The 13729-nt window shown below is 36.9% G+C and overlaps 1 protein-coding gene across 1 annotated transcript; it reads left to right on the top strand.

Moving 5' to 3' along the window:
- Nucleotides 1–11417: 11417 nt before the first annotated feature.
- On the top strand, nucleotides 11418–13302 carry LOC110898755. Its single transcript, XM_022145590.2, has 3 exons — nucleotides 11418–11557; nucleotides 11653–12066; nucleotides 12694–13302. The coding sequence occupies exons 1-3, from the start codon at nucleotides 11497–11499 to the stop codon at nucleotides 13062–13064; spliced, it is 846 nt and encodes a 281-aa protein (XP_022001282.1). The 5' UTR covers nucleotides 11418–11496; the 3' UTR covers nucleotides 13065–13302.
- Nucleotides 13303–13729: the final 427 nt, after the last annotated feature.

The raw sequence follows: 13729 nt of genomic DNA, 5'->3' as shown, positions 1-13729 counted from the left end.
TCTTTTTCATACTGTTTAACGTATGCATCATCTTTCATCACTCTTCTGTAGTATTCGGCTCTCAACGGGACAGCAAGAAGAACATCATCAAAAATGATGTCTTTCTTTGGAACAACCGGTTCTCCTTCTCTGTTGTAGTAACATTCTCTTTTCTTATCCCATCTTCTGTTACTGACAGCACTCTCATATTCTTCCTGCATGTCATCCATTCTGTTGTGAACCACGTTCCATTCTTTGTAAGTCTTCTCATTCAAAATCTCTTCTCGAGTTCTTTCTTTGATCTCAACTTTTTCTTCACGAATTTCAGCAGTGTCTTTGTCTTTGTTTTCATCTTGAATCTCAGAAACAAAGGCATAATAATCGTGTTTCTTTGAAATAGTTTTTGCATCATCCTTTGATCTAATCTTCCATCGATAATCAATCCGATCTTCTTCTGGACAAATCTGGCTCCAATCAAATCCTTCATCCTCATGGAAGACTGCACAAGCCCTTGACTTGGGTTTATCTTCAATCAGTTTCGGATCTTCTCTGCTTCGATGGTAGATCGCCTTTCGGTAGTAATCATCGTTGAAAGGACGTTCATTTCCTTCAGCAACTTCAGAATTTCTGCATTCTCTTTTGAAATGACCTTTTTGCTTGCATCTGAAGCAGGTCACTTTGGATTTGTCGAATCCAAGCTTTGTTGACGCACCTCCAAGCGATTGTTTTCTGGTAATCTCCATATACCTCTGAGCTCTGCGAATGCAACTAGCTAAACACCAGCGAATATCTATGAGTTCCATTTCTTCCGGATCAATTTGGTCGTAGTCTTCTTTGGTCAATTCGGAATTTCCAATTTTGCCAGCTACAAGACCTTCATATGACTCCAGAACCGATGCAAGGAAACTCATTTGCTGCTTTGCTGCACTGATGCTCATCGTAGGAGAATTCTTCAGTTTAAGAGCAATGTTGCAAAGAATCTCTTCAGATTCATCAGAATTTGACTGTGAAGATGAATGATATCCAGAATGATGACTTGTTGACGTTGTTTGTGGCTCTTTCATCTTTTCACCACTAAATGTTGTTTTTGGTGAACCAACGCCTTTATCAGAAGGTACACTGCCTTTGTAATACAAGCCCACATTCTGTTGATGTGAAGAACCAGTCATCTTGCTTTGCTTTTGTAACTCCAGATCATGACTTTCAATCTTTTCAAACAAAGAATCAAGAGAAATTTTGTCATAAGAAGCATCATTTTTTAAGATAAAAACAAATGTTTGCCACTGATCAGCTCGTGGTAACGCTTCAATGACTTTATCAATAAGTTCCTCTCTCATTTTATCAATTATAAAACCTTCAAGTTCTATTTTAAGATGACAGAATCTCTCAATCATTTGTCTCACTGTCTCTCCTTTTATATTATCAAACAGATCAAATTCTTTTTTTTAGTAAAGCAATTTTATTTTTTCTAATCTGTTTTCCCCCTTCTGCTTTAACTCTTAAAGCTTCCCAGACTGATTTTGAGGATCCATCATGAGTAAGCAAAGCAAATATATCATTTCTGATTGCTGTTGGATCAAAGCAACCATTCTTTGTTCTGCTGCAAACTCAGATCTTTCTTCTCTGGAAAGTTTCTTGAACGGTAGATCTTCGTTTTTGTCATCTTTTGGCCTTTCATATCCAAACTCCAGACAAAACCAGCTTTCATGGGCATACGCTTTCGCCCAGTTGATGAACCGTTCTTTCCACCAGGTATAATCCTCAATGCTTTCAAGAGTTGGTGGTTTTGATCGCGTTCCATAAAAGTTATCATGCTTGATGTTCTCGTTGATCGCCTTCGTGATGGTTTTTGGTGTAACATTTGTAACCTCAGACGATTCGGATGTGAACGCGTTGAAAAACGTGTTGTAGAATTCCTCACCCATGATGTGAATTTCTTCAATTACCTGAATCAAACAAAACAAACAAACACTTTATCAGTTCAAACACTATCAAACAACCGAAACAAAATACTCGAACTAGTGAATATTTTGTGCGAGATTGAAGGTTGACAGACTGAGCAGACTGAAGATTGACACACCGGGCGAACTGAACTTGATGCGAACTGAGATTCAGATTTTCAAACCGTACGAAAATGCTATGACCCGGCAAAACCACACGACCTGAAACGAGTTTGAATTTGAACGAACTGAACCTTTGAATGATCAAACTGTGCGAGTTGAACTTAAGTCCCAATGACCTGACAAGGTTCAAATGAACTAGACCTCCTCTTTTGAACTGATAAGCTTTGAACTTGGTGCTATCAAATAACAACAACGATTAATTGCTTCACAGGGCCCGACAAACAAAAATTCACTTACATATTAGTGGATCGGTAACATGTGGACAGTGATTGGATGATTGGGGCTGTTAAAAACTTCAAGTATATAGGCCCAACATATTAAATGGATCTAAACACGAGAAACATGATTGGCGGCAAACATGATTGGCCCAGCATATTAATTGGGCGGCTACTTTACTATAATTGGGTCAACCTTTGTATGGGGCTTCACGTCTTGAATGGGCGGCTACAAGAATATCAATTAGTGGGCTTCACATGCAAAAATTGACAACAATCTGTGGAGCTTGTGATTGGGCCGACAATTGAAGTTAATCGGTTTATCACATGCAAACAATTAAATGACCGACTTTAATCCTATAGGGCCGAACCTTCCACTTGCATCACAGTTAACTATTATGGGCAGCAATGAACATGCCGACAATGACAATAACCTTCCGACAACCTGTAATGATCAGACTCAATGATGATGACGATGACTTAAAAGCGAACCTATTGATATCCTAAAAGCGGACCACACAAGTGTCAAATAAGCGGACCAACAACTGACTTATAAGCGGACCTAAAATGCAATATGGAGTGAACCACAACAATTGCCCTATGAGCGAACCAACCTAGTTTGTTTGAGCGGACCATACACTTGTTCGTATAAGCGAACCATACAAGTATTTTGGAGCGGACCTGTTTGTATGACGCGAGTTCGAACCGAAAAACCTCGATTTCTCCTAAACGGTTAGGAGTTTCGATATGAAACTTGGTAGGGTTGTAGATGAGGTATATACGCACGACATATCCAAAAATCAGCTGAAACGGACCGTGAAAACCTGTTCGATTTGACGAAAAACAGTAAAAACCGTAAGAAATATGAAAAAGATGAAGAAGAAGATGAAATCGGATCTGAATCTGATGTAATCCTGTGCGAAATCGTGTGAAAGATCAGTGTAATCGAGCTCCTGCTCTGATACCACTTGTTAGGACCGGTTTGACTCCGTTCGAACGTGTGACGTGCGGAATCCGTACACGAACGCGAGCTAACACACGTGATGTAATATAAACTGTGATTCTATCGAATATATCTGAAAATGTACAGCACCTGAATCATGAACAATAAACTTTCTCTCTCTAGCTTCTCTCTCTAGCTTCTAGCTCTCCAAGATTGAAAATGGCAAAAGTTCTAAACCTAAGGCATAAGCCTCCTATTTATAGGCCAAGGCACTTAATGAGGAATCTCATTAATTACAGTTATGTCACCTTGCCTTTTTGACTAAGTAACACTAAATATAACACTATAAATCTCATTTTCTTCGGTTTTCTGCTACAGGCTAGATTGACGGAGGCGATAGACAGATAACACACTAACATTATTCTTTCTGCTGGATTACGTGGGCCTGTTGCTGGTGCATTTAGTCGCTGCTGTGTCTGATATAAGGCAGTCTTCCAGATATTTCTATTATCTTATCTTTTATGCATTATTGTTCTCTCTCTCTCTCATAAGTCAGATTCGTGAGTTAGGGTTTTCATCTTTCTGTAAAAGATCATCGTGTTGATGATCTTGTTCGTCTAGTATATCTGTCAATCTTTGTTGATTGATCAGCTTTGTAGTTGATCCCGCTGTAAAACTTTCAGTATAAAGTTGTTTTTCGTATTAATCTTAGAGTTCTGACATGGTATCAGAGCTCCAAGGTTGATCTGGGGCTCCGATTTTCTTCTGTTGTGTATTACAGGAGTCATGATTAACAGGCTTCGTTAATCTGCGAGATATGGTTCAGATCTAGGGTTTGGAAGCCGAATCTTGGGTTGGTATCTTCGAACCGGTGACATCTTGATTCTTGTGTTTTGGTGGCTTGGATCTAGGGTTTGGTGTTTTCGAATCGGTGTCTTCGACTTAGGCTCTTGTGGTCCTTGATTTAGTTCTTGTTTAAGAACTGGTTGTGTTCATCAAGAAGTGTTGTTTCTGGATTTTCTTTTATCACAGTCATATAACCCTAAGTGAAGGTTATAGGCTGTGATTTTATTCGGCGAACCCTAACTTGGGAACCCCTCTCGGTGAGATTGTTCTTTTTTGTGTCAATAGATTTAGGTGGCTTCTACACTAAGACCTGCGTTGGCACCTTGAGTGATGAACCAACGATCTGGAACACTGGTGTAGTTTCGCGGTGAGTATTCATTCATTATTTGTTGTTTTTTTAATTCGTGACTCTTGTTTGGTTTTGTTTGTTGGTTATCTGTTAAGTGATCTTATAGTTGTTATCTGATTTCTTGTTGAGTGATTTTGATTGTTCGATTGATTTTGGTTTTGCCTGATTGTGTTCCGTTCTTGTTTGTTTCTGCTTGACCATGACTGACAAAACTGAGTCGTTTGTTACTTTAATAAGTAAATTAGATGATAGTGATCCTTTGTATTTGCATGCTAGTGATTCTAGTAATCTGTCTATTGTTAATATCAAGTTAAAAGGCACTGAGAATTATGTGGTTTGGTCAAATGCTATGAAACTTGCTTTGATGGCTAAGAACAAATTAGGATTTGTTGATGGAACATGTGTTAAATCTGAGTCTAATGATGTCTTGGCAAGTCAATGGGAAAGATGCAACTCTATTGTTTTAACCTGGATTCTGAATTATGTTTCTGATGAGTTGTATGTTGGTCAAGTTTATTCCAAACTTGCTTCTGAAGTTTGGAATGATTTGAAGGAGACATATGATAAGGTTGATGGTTCTGTGGTATTTGGGTTATATCAGAAAATTAATTCTGTTAGTCAAAATGGTTCTAGTGTGTCTGAATATTATCATAGGATTAATACTATGTGGAAACAATTCGATGCTATGTTACAGTTACCATCTTGCACTTGTAATGCTTCTACCAAGTTCAATGAGTTTAGTCAGTTAATAAAACTTATGCAATTCTTGATGGGATTAGATGATGTTTACCAACCTGTTAGAACTAATCTATTAACCAGGGATCCTCTTCCTTCTGTTAAAACAACTTTTTCGATTATATCTAGGGAAGAGTCACATAGGAGTTCAAACAGTGGTTCTAAAGTACCTAATGTTAGTTTTGTTGCTAAAGCAAATCAGTTTAGTGATAACAAGAAAAAATTTAACAAAGGTCCTAATCCCAACTTGAAATGCACTCATTGTAACAAGATTGGTCATGTTATTGATAAGTGCTTTGAGATTCATGGATATCCACCAAATTATAGGTCTAAACCTAGTCAAAACAATAATCAGTGGTCTAAATCTAATAATTCTGTGAATAATTCTGTGAGTGACAAATCTGTTGGTACTTCATTGAATTCTTTGACTTCTGATCAGTTTACCAAGTTGTTAGGTTTGCTGGGTGAGAATAAGGTGAACGATCCTTCTAGTTCCAATGTTGGAGGTAAATGTTTTAGTGCTTTTTCTTCGTTAGGGTGGTATAAAAATTTGTATTGTTTTAATACTAGTGTGTTGTCTAAGTGGTATGAGCTGGATTGTTGACTCTGGTGCAAACCAGCATATGGTAATAACAAGTGAAAACATGTTTAATCTTGTTGATGTTTCTGATTACAACATCACAATAAAACATCCTAATGGTACAAATGCTAAAGTAACAAAAATAGGGTGTTATAAGTTGTCTGATTCTGTAGTTCTTAAAGATGTTTTTGTCGTTCCTGAATATTGTGTTAATCTTATACCTATTCATAAGTTAGCAAAGGATAATAAACTTAGAGTTGTATTTGATGAGGAAAATTGTTATATTCAGGATTTATGCTTAAAGAAAACCCTGGTGACTGGTAGTCAAACTGATGGTCTATACTTTTGTGGTAATTCTTTTAGGTCAGTTGTTGCATGTTTTAACAAAACTGAAAGTATAAAGCTCTGGCATTCCAGACTTGGACTCCCTGCAGACCAAGAGTTAAGTGTTTTAAATATAAATGCTGAAACTAACAAGACTGAACCTTGTGACATTTGTCATAAGGCCAAACAACATAGGGTTCCTTTCCCACTTAGTGAACATAAGTCCACTAAAGTTGGTGACCTTGTACATCTTGATGTATGGGGACCCTATAGGGTTTCTAGTCTTGAAGGTTACAAGTTTTTTTTAACTGTAGTTGATGACTACACTAGGTCTGTTTGGATATATTTGATGAAGTCCAAGTCTGAAGTTTTTGACAATATTCTAAGTTTTTATAATCTTCTTAAAACTTAGTTTGAGGTGAATGTTAAGATTTTCAGAAGTGATAATGGGTCGGAGTTTATTAATTCTGAAATGTCTAGTTTTGTTAAAACAAATGGTATAATTCATCAAACTTCATGCACTTATACACCCCAACAAAATGGTATTGTTGAAAGAAAACACAGGCATTTGCTAAATGTTGCGAGAGCTTTATTGTTTCAGTCAAATGTTCCTTTAAGTTTTTGGTCCGAATGTGTGCTTACTGCTTCATACTTGATTAACATGACCCCTTCATCTGTTCTTCGTGGTTGTTCTCCATATGAAATGCTTTTTGAGTTTAAACCTTCTCTTAGTCATTTGAGAGTTTTTGGGTGTTTGTGTTATTTTACGATTTTAAATAATTCTGATAAACTGGAAGAAAGGGCTAAAAGGTTGTTTTTTTAGGTTATTCCAATTTTAAAAAGGGCTATAAAGTCTGGAGTTTAGATCACAAGAAGTTTGTGTTTTCAAGAGATGTTAGTTTTCATGAAAATGTTTTTCCTTTTAAGTCTAATGCACACACTTCTTCTGATTTAGCACCTTCTCAGTCTTTGGATCATTTAAATATTTTCAACACCTTTGATTTCTCAAATGATGTAAATCCCGATGATGAAGAGAAGGTAGAAAATGATTCAACTGCTGTGTCTCAGCAGCACAGTGACACTGCTGAATCAGCAACTGTTAATGATACTCAGCAATCACTTGATTCAAGTGATATGGCTAGTAACCAACAATTGGATGATTTAGATACTGGTCCTGTGGAGGCTGAAACTAGTAGTGGAAATGATGAATCACACCTGTCTGAGGGTATTCCAAATGTTAGAAAATCTACTAGACATGTTTCAGTTCCTAAAAAGTTCAATGATTTCGTTGTTGGTAATGTTAAATATAGTTATGATAATGTCGTTAGTTATACTAATCTGTCTAGTGAAAATATGTGCTTTATTGTTAATCTAAATAAAATAGTTGAACTTGTTTTTATAAAGAGGCTTGTAAAGATAGACGATGGATAGATGCTATGAATGATGAATTATTTGCCTTATATAGAAATGACACATGGGACATAGTTGATCTTCCTCTAGGGAAGAAACCGACTGGATGTAAATGGGTATACAAAGTAAAGTATAAATCAAGTGGTGAAGTAGATAGGTTTAAAGCTAGACTTGTTGCCAAAGGTTTTAATCAAGTTGAGGGTATAGATTTTGAGGAAACTTTTTCTCCGGTCGTTAAGATGGTCACTGTAAGATGTGTTATTAGTTAATCGGTGCAGAATAACTGGCCTATTTATCAGCTTGATGTGAATAATGCTTTCCTCTATGGTAATCTTAGAGAGGAAGTATACATGAATTTGCCTGATGGTTTGAATGTTGATGATAAAAATAAAGTGTGTAAACTAAAAAGGTCATTATATGGTTTAAAACAAGCTCCTCGTATGTGGAATGAGAAACTCGTAAATGTTCTTGTTAAGATTGGTTTTGTGCAATCAAAATGTGATCATTCTATGTTTGTAAAGTCGGTTGAATCTGTGTTTGTGGTATTGTTAGTTTATGTGGATGATATAGTGTTGACTGGAAGTAGTTCTCTTGAAATTGATAAAGTAAGTCTCTATTAAAAAATGAATTTTTGATCAAAGATCTTGGTTTTTTGAAATATTTTCTTGGTATTGAAGTCATTAAAACTGATGATAGGGTTTGTCTTTCACAAAGGAAATATTGTATGGATTTGTTAAATGAGTATGGTATGAGTGGTTCTAAACCTGTCAGCTGTCCTATAGAGCAGAATTATGTTTTAACGTGTTTAAGTAAAAATAAAGATTTAAAGAGTGTTAGTGTTACTGAATATCAAAATCTGGTCGGTAAACTTATTTACCTATCTCATACCCGACTAGATATTGCGTACTCAGTTCATTATTTATCTCAGTATATGCATAAGCCAACTGAGGCTCATACTCAGATAGCTTTTAGATTACTAAGGTATTTGAAAGGTGCCCCTGGATCTGGTATCATGTTTAAACGAAGTGATTCTTTCCAGTTAACAGCATATGCTGATTCTGACTGGGCAAAGTGTGTGGACAGCAGGAGGTCTGTCACGGGGTTTTGTGTTTTCCTTGGAAACTCGTTAGTTTCTTGGAAAAGCAAGAAACAAAGTGTAGTTTCGCGATCATCTGCCGAGGCGAAGTACCGGTCTATGTGCAGTGCTTCTTGTGAAGTGTTGTGGTTGGTAAATATTTTAAGAGAGCTGGAAGTTACAATAGAGCTTCCTATTACTCTAATATGTGATAATAGTGCGGCTATTTCTATAGCTGCGAATCCTGTGTTCCATGATAAAACAAAGCATTTCGAGGTTGATTTGTTTTTCTTGCGAGAAAAAATAGCGTCCGGTGTTATTAAAACGGTTGGAATTAATTCTAAATCTCAGCTTGCGGACGTGTTTACCAAAGGTTTATTACCAAGAAGTCATGATGAAATGTGTAAGTCTTTAGGGCTTACAAACTTGTTTAAACATTTAAACTGAGGGGGGATGTTAAAATAACCTATATATTTTAGTTTAAATGTTTTCTATATACTTTTGGTTCTATTTACTTACAATTTGTTTTTTTTTATTTTTTGTGAGGTTTGGGCTTATAACGTTGTTGGGCTGCTTATTTCAACTGTTCGGCTTTATTGGTCTTGCTGGTGGGCTTATTCTTTCTGCTGGATTACGTGGGCCTGTTGCTAGTGCATTTAGTCGCTGCTGTGTCTGATATAAGGCAGTCTTCCAGATATTTCTATTATCTTATCTTTTTTTCATTATTGTTCTCTCTCTCTCTCATAAGTCAGATTCGTGAGTTGGGTTTTTCATCTTTCTGTAAAAGATCACCGTGTTGATGATCTTGTTCGTCTAGTGTATCTGTCAATCTTTGTTGATTGATCAGTTTTGTAGTTGATTCCCGCTGTAAAACTTTCGGTATAAAGTTGTTTTTCGTATTAATCTTAAAGTTCTGACAGTGATAATAACTGTTGTCATCATTTGTCTTGCTGCTTATATGTAAAAACTACAATAGATTTGTTTGGGGTCAATGTGTCTAGTTTTGATCGTATATATCATACAACCTCTAAATTTTAATAAAGTTATCATACAACTCCTAAGCTTCAATAAAGTTGTCGTTATAAATTCGACTTTATATACGTTTTACGTCACAGGACTCACTTGGTGTTAGAAATTCGTGATTTTGTTTAATGTTTTTCCCGATTATGGTCAGCGTTGGTTTGACATGCTTTTACACCTCCTGCCCCGCAACACGGAGAACTTAAGACTAGTTTTAGTCTAATTTCTATAATAACTATATCGAGTGAATGTCAATACATCACAAATGATAATTTATCACTATTTATCAAGTATGTTACTGCCAATATGTTATACCAAATTTAGATCGTTACTAAACAAAACTAAACTGTCATAGTATTTATTATTTCGTAATCCCAACATTCATTGTTTCTTTGTGGTATGACCATAGTCTTCCCAAGTTTTATAAACCAAAGAAAATAAGAGGAAATGTATTAAGGAGAAAAAAAAAGAGTGGAAAGAAAATATTTAATTAACTATGGTCCTTCATTTTCTCTTCATTTCCTTCCTTAAAAAGACTATAGAACGCGGCTTTTTTTTGACATTCTTCCAAATCTTTACTTTTCCTTTCGTTAAATGAAACTTAGGAAGATTGTTGATTGTATCTCACCGAAAATCGAATCGATGTTAATACGTTTGCCGTTAAAGATGAGATCATTTCTTGCTTTTCACAATACACAACAAATTGCCAAGTTTGAAGCACATTTATCTAATCAAATTAAAGTTTAGATAAGTTAAGTGAGTTAATATTTACACATCCCTTCTCTCTATCTCTTTTTACATGTGAGTCCATAGCTTTATAGCCTAGTGACATCTTGGGGGTATAATAAGACTTTGGGACCAATAGGTCATGGTTTCGATTCCCACAAGGGGTTTTTCCCATATTTATTGGATTTCCTCCTGAATTGGTGTATAGGGATTATGCCTAGTGGAGATAGATATGATCGGGTGATTCCACTGGTGGTACGATAATACTCCAGTAGTTCGTCAGTGATCCAAGTTTGCCGTTAAAAAAAGTAGGGATATAAGAATAGTGAGAGGCTAAGGCTACATGGTATGGTGATGGTCATTCCTTGGAGGATGATCCGCCACCTAGGCGACACATCATAGTTCTTGGGAGGATGGTCCATCCCACAAAAACAATGAAAATGAGAGGATGATCCTACTCCACTATTTTAATATATATTTTTTTAACAGTCAATAGGCATGGGACAACTCACCATTTTTGTCTTCATCAGCGTCGTCGCCAACGTCCAAACCTCGACGGTGAGGACGAGGACGGAGAGGGGCGGCACAGTGTGTGCTCCGGCGCCGGACCAGGACGAACCAGGGACGTCCCCCATACCGCATAACCTAAGGGGCTGTTTATTTACCTCTTTACGAGCTCTTAATGGTTCAGACCTCTTAATGGTTCAAACTGTTTGTTTTACGAGCAGATGTCTGAATGATTCAGACATTTGTCTTTGAATGGTTAAGCATTATATTAAATTCTGAATGGTTAAGACCTCTAATCTCAATTAATTAGACATTTATCTTTGAATGATCAAATGTTATACTGGCTCTTAATAGTTCAATCTTACTTATTAGCACTTAATAATTCACACATGCTACTTTAGCGATTAACCATTTGAAACATTGCCAAACACTACTTTATGAAAACAAAAGTGGGAACGTATTTAATTCATAAAATCATTGATTAAATGGATAAGGTTAACTTTTATACCTATAACGAATAGGACAAAAGAATGTTCTGAAAATATTTACTTTTTGTTTTATTAATAAACGAAAATGTATTTTGTTTTTAACTGTAAAATAAGACCCTTCTTCCCCAAGAAACTTCACACTGGTGATTCACTGGTTTTCAAAATTATCCAAAACAATGGCTTCCTCCTCCTGCCTGCTCCGCCTCGCAAGCTCCATCGTCGCCTCACTCCCAAACTGTAATACTTTTTTTTATTTATCTCTAATATCTTCTTCTACATTATGATCGATATATTTGTCTGATCTGAATATATGTTTTGTGTTTGGATTTCAGTTACATTCGATTTACAGTTTGTAATGGTTCAAGCGGAAACCGGAGTCCCATCAGCACTCTTCACCAAGGTTAAAGACGAAGAGCTGACCGTACAAATGCCGGGACTGAAGCAGACGGAGACCGAAGAAGGCGTATGGGTATCCTTTGAGATCAATGTACCTGCCGGCAACAATCAACGTCCCGGAATGAGGATAGGTTTCGAAGGCTTCAATTTCTTCTTCCAACTCCAAACGCCCGAAACAGTCTACCTCGCAAGCATCAAGCTCCCGGAGAAGTTTAACCCACACGCTGATTTGAAAATAACGATTGGAGATGGTGTTTGCTCTGTCTGCCTTCCCACTCAGAAAACCGTTGATCCCTTCTTGGCTAAGGCTAACATCAACCGCAACCTCATTCGCCCCACCCCCTACTGTGGTACATACATACGCTTATTATTATTTAGGGGTGTGCACGGTTTTCGGTTCGGTTTTTGGTATGGTTGTAGAACTCGTTAAGCACTAGTTGGTCGGTAGGGTAGGAACTAACGATTAATTGGTATTAATCGGACTTTTTATGTATAATTTTAAGTTTTATACATATATACACATATTTTTATACGTAATTTTTTTAAGTAGACAAGTTTTGACTGTAATCTGGTAGGTTTTCGCCGGAATCTATGATTTTTCCCGATTTTTGGCCAGCGGATTAGAGCTGTCTAGGGCCGACTAGCGATTAATGGACTGATTAACGGAAAATTAATCAGTAGAGGGCCGACTAGTGATTAATCGGCAACTAGTCGCTGATTAATCGGGATTTTTACAACACTAGTTTTTGGGTAAAACCGAAACCGTAACCGAAAGTTTGGTTTTCGGGTTTTAAAAACCATTAGTTTTCGGTTATTTTGATTTCGGTTATTTTGGTTTTAGCAATAATTCAGTTCGGTAATCTCAGTTTTATGCTCTCACCCCTATTATTATTATTATTTGTTAAACAAACCCCATTATATATTTCTATTGCATTCATTGTTTGTACTTTGTATGTTGATGAATGGTTACCATTCAGAGATGTTTGATCGGTCAGAGCTAGGACGGATGCTTTGCGAAGTGATAGCGCACCCGGGGGTGAAGAGTAAGTCGTTCACAGCGTATAAGAAGGATACGGGTGATAGTATCTACATGAAGGGGAATTTGGCTGGGGTGAAGATGCTGGTGATAAGGGAGGGACTCTGTGTGTGGTTAAGCATGCCCGGGTTTGAGTTAAAGGATGTGGAGGCCGGGTTTGAGTCGGACACGCTGATTGTTGAAGGGAAAAGAGAGGGGGAGCACTACATTGCGGGGGTGCGGGTGCCGGAGGGATTCTGTAAGGAGAAAGATGTGATGAAGAGAGAGATGCAAGATGGAGTGTTTAAGGCTACTCTTCCCCGTGTTGGTTAAAACCGGGCTGTGTTCAGTGTGTATCACTAGAGGATCGTTAGATGATTAACGGATTACATGTTAATGTTAGCTCTAAATCTGAGAAACTATGACTTAAGTAGCTTGGTAGGAATTAAATCAAAGTGGCCCTCCTTAACTTTTCTTGTGATTTGTAAGGGTTATTACTTAGTCTTTTGTTGCACTAACTAATGGATGATTGATTATATATGAATGAATGAAGTGGCTTATTATTTATGTATTTTGATCTTGTTTGAATCAACTGACTGACTATTGTAAGTTGAAAACTGCTTTGTAATCATTCATTGACTCTACATGCATACTTGATATGATGCAGGCTAGCTGGTGCTTTAAGACAAGTTGTATACACTCTCTGGATGTAATATAGATAAATATATTATTTGGTCCTGTAAACTTATCTGTTGAGCTTTACCACATGATTTGTCGGTCGATATTCATCCATGCCAAGTACATAGGGTTGATTTCGGCTAAGAATATGGCTATATTGTTATCACAAAACACTCTTGTTGCCTCTTTTTACTCCCGGGTGACATAAATTTGACCGGTTGACTAATCGGAGGTGACCTGTTGACTAATCTGAGATAACCTAAATTGACCCGTTGATGAATTTGAGGTGATCCAAATTGACCCATATATAATTGATTGGG

This window comes from Helianthus annuus, chromosome 13, assembly GCF_002127325.2.
Source record: "Helianthus annuus cultivar XRQ/B chromosome 13, HanXRQr2.0-SUNRISE, whole genome shotgun sequence".
NCBI lineage: Eukaryota > Viridiplantae > Streptophyta > Magnoliopsida > Asterales > Asteraceae > Helianthus > Helianthus annuus.
Note: the sequence above shows the minus strand (reverse complement) of the source record. Positions and strands in the feature narration are given on the sequence as shown.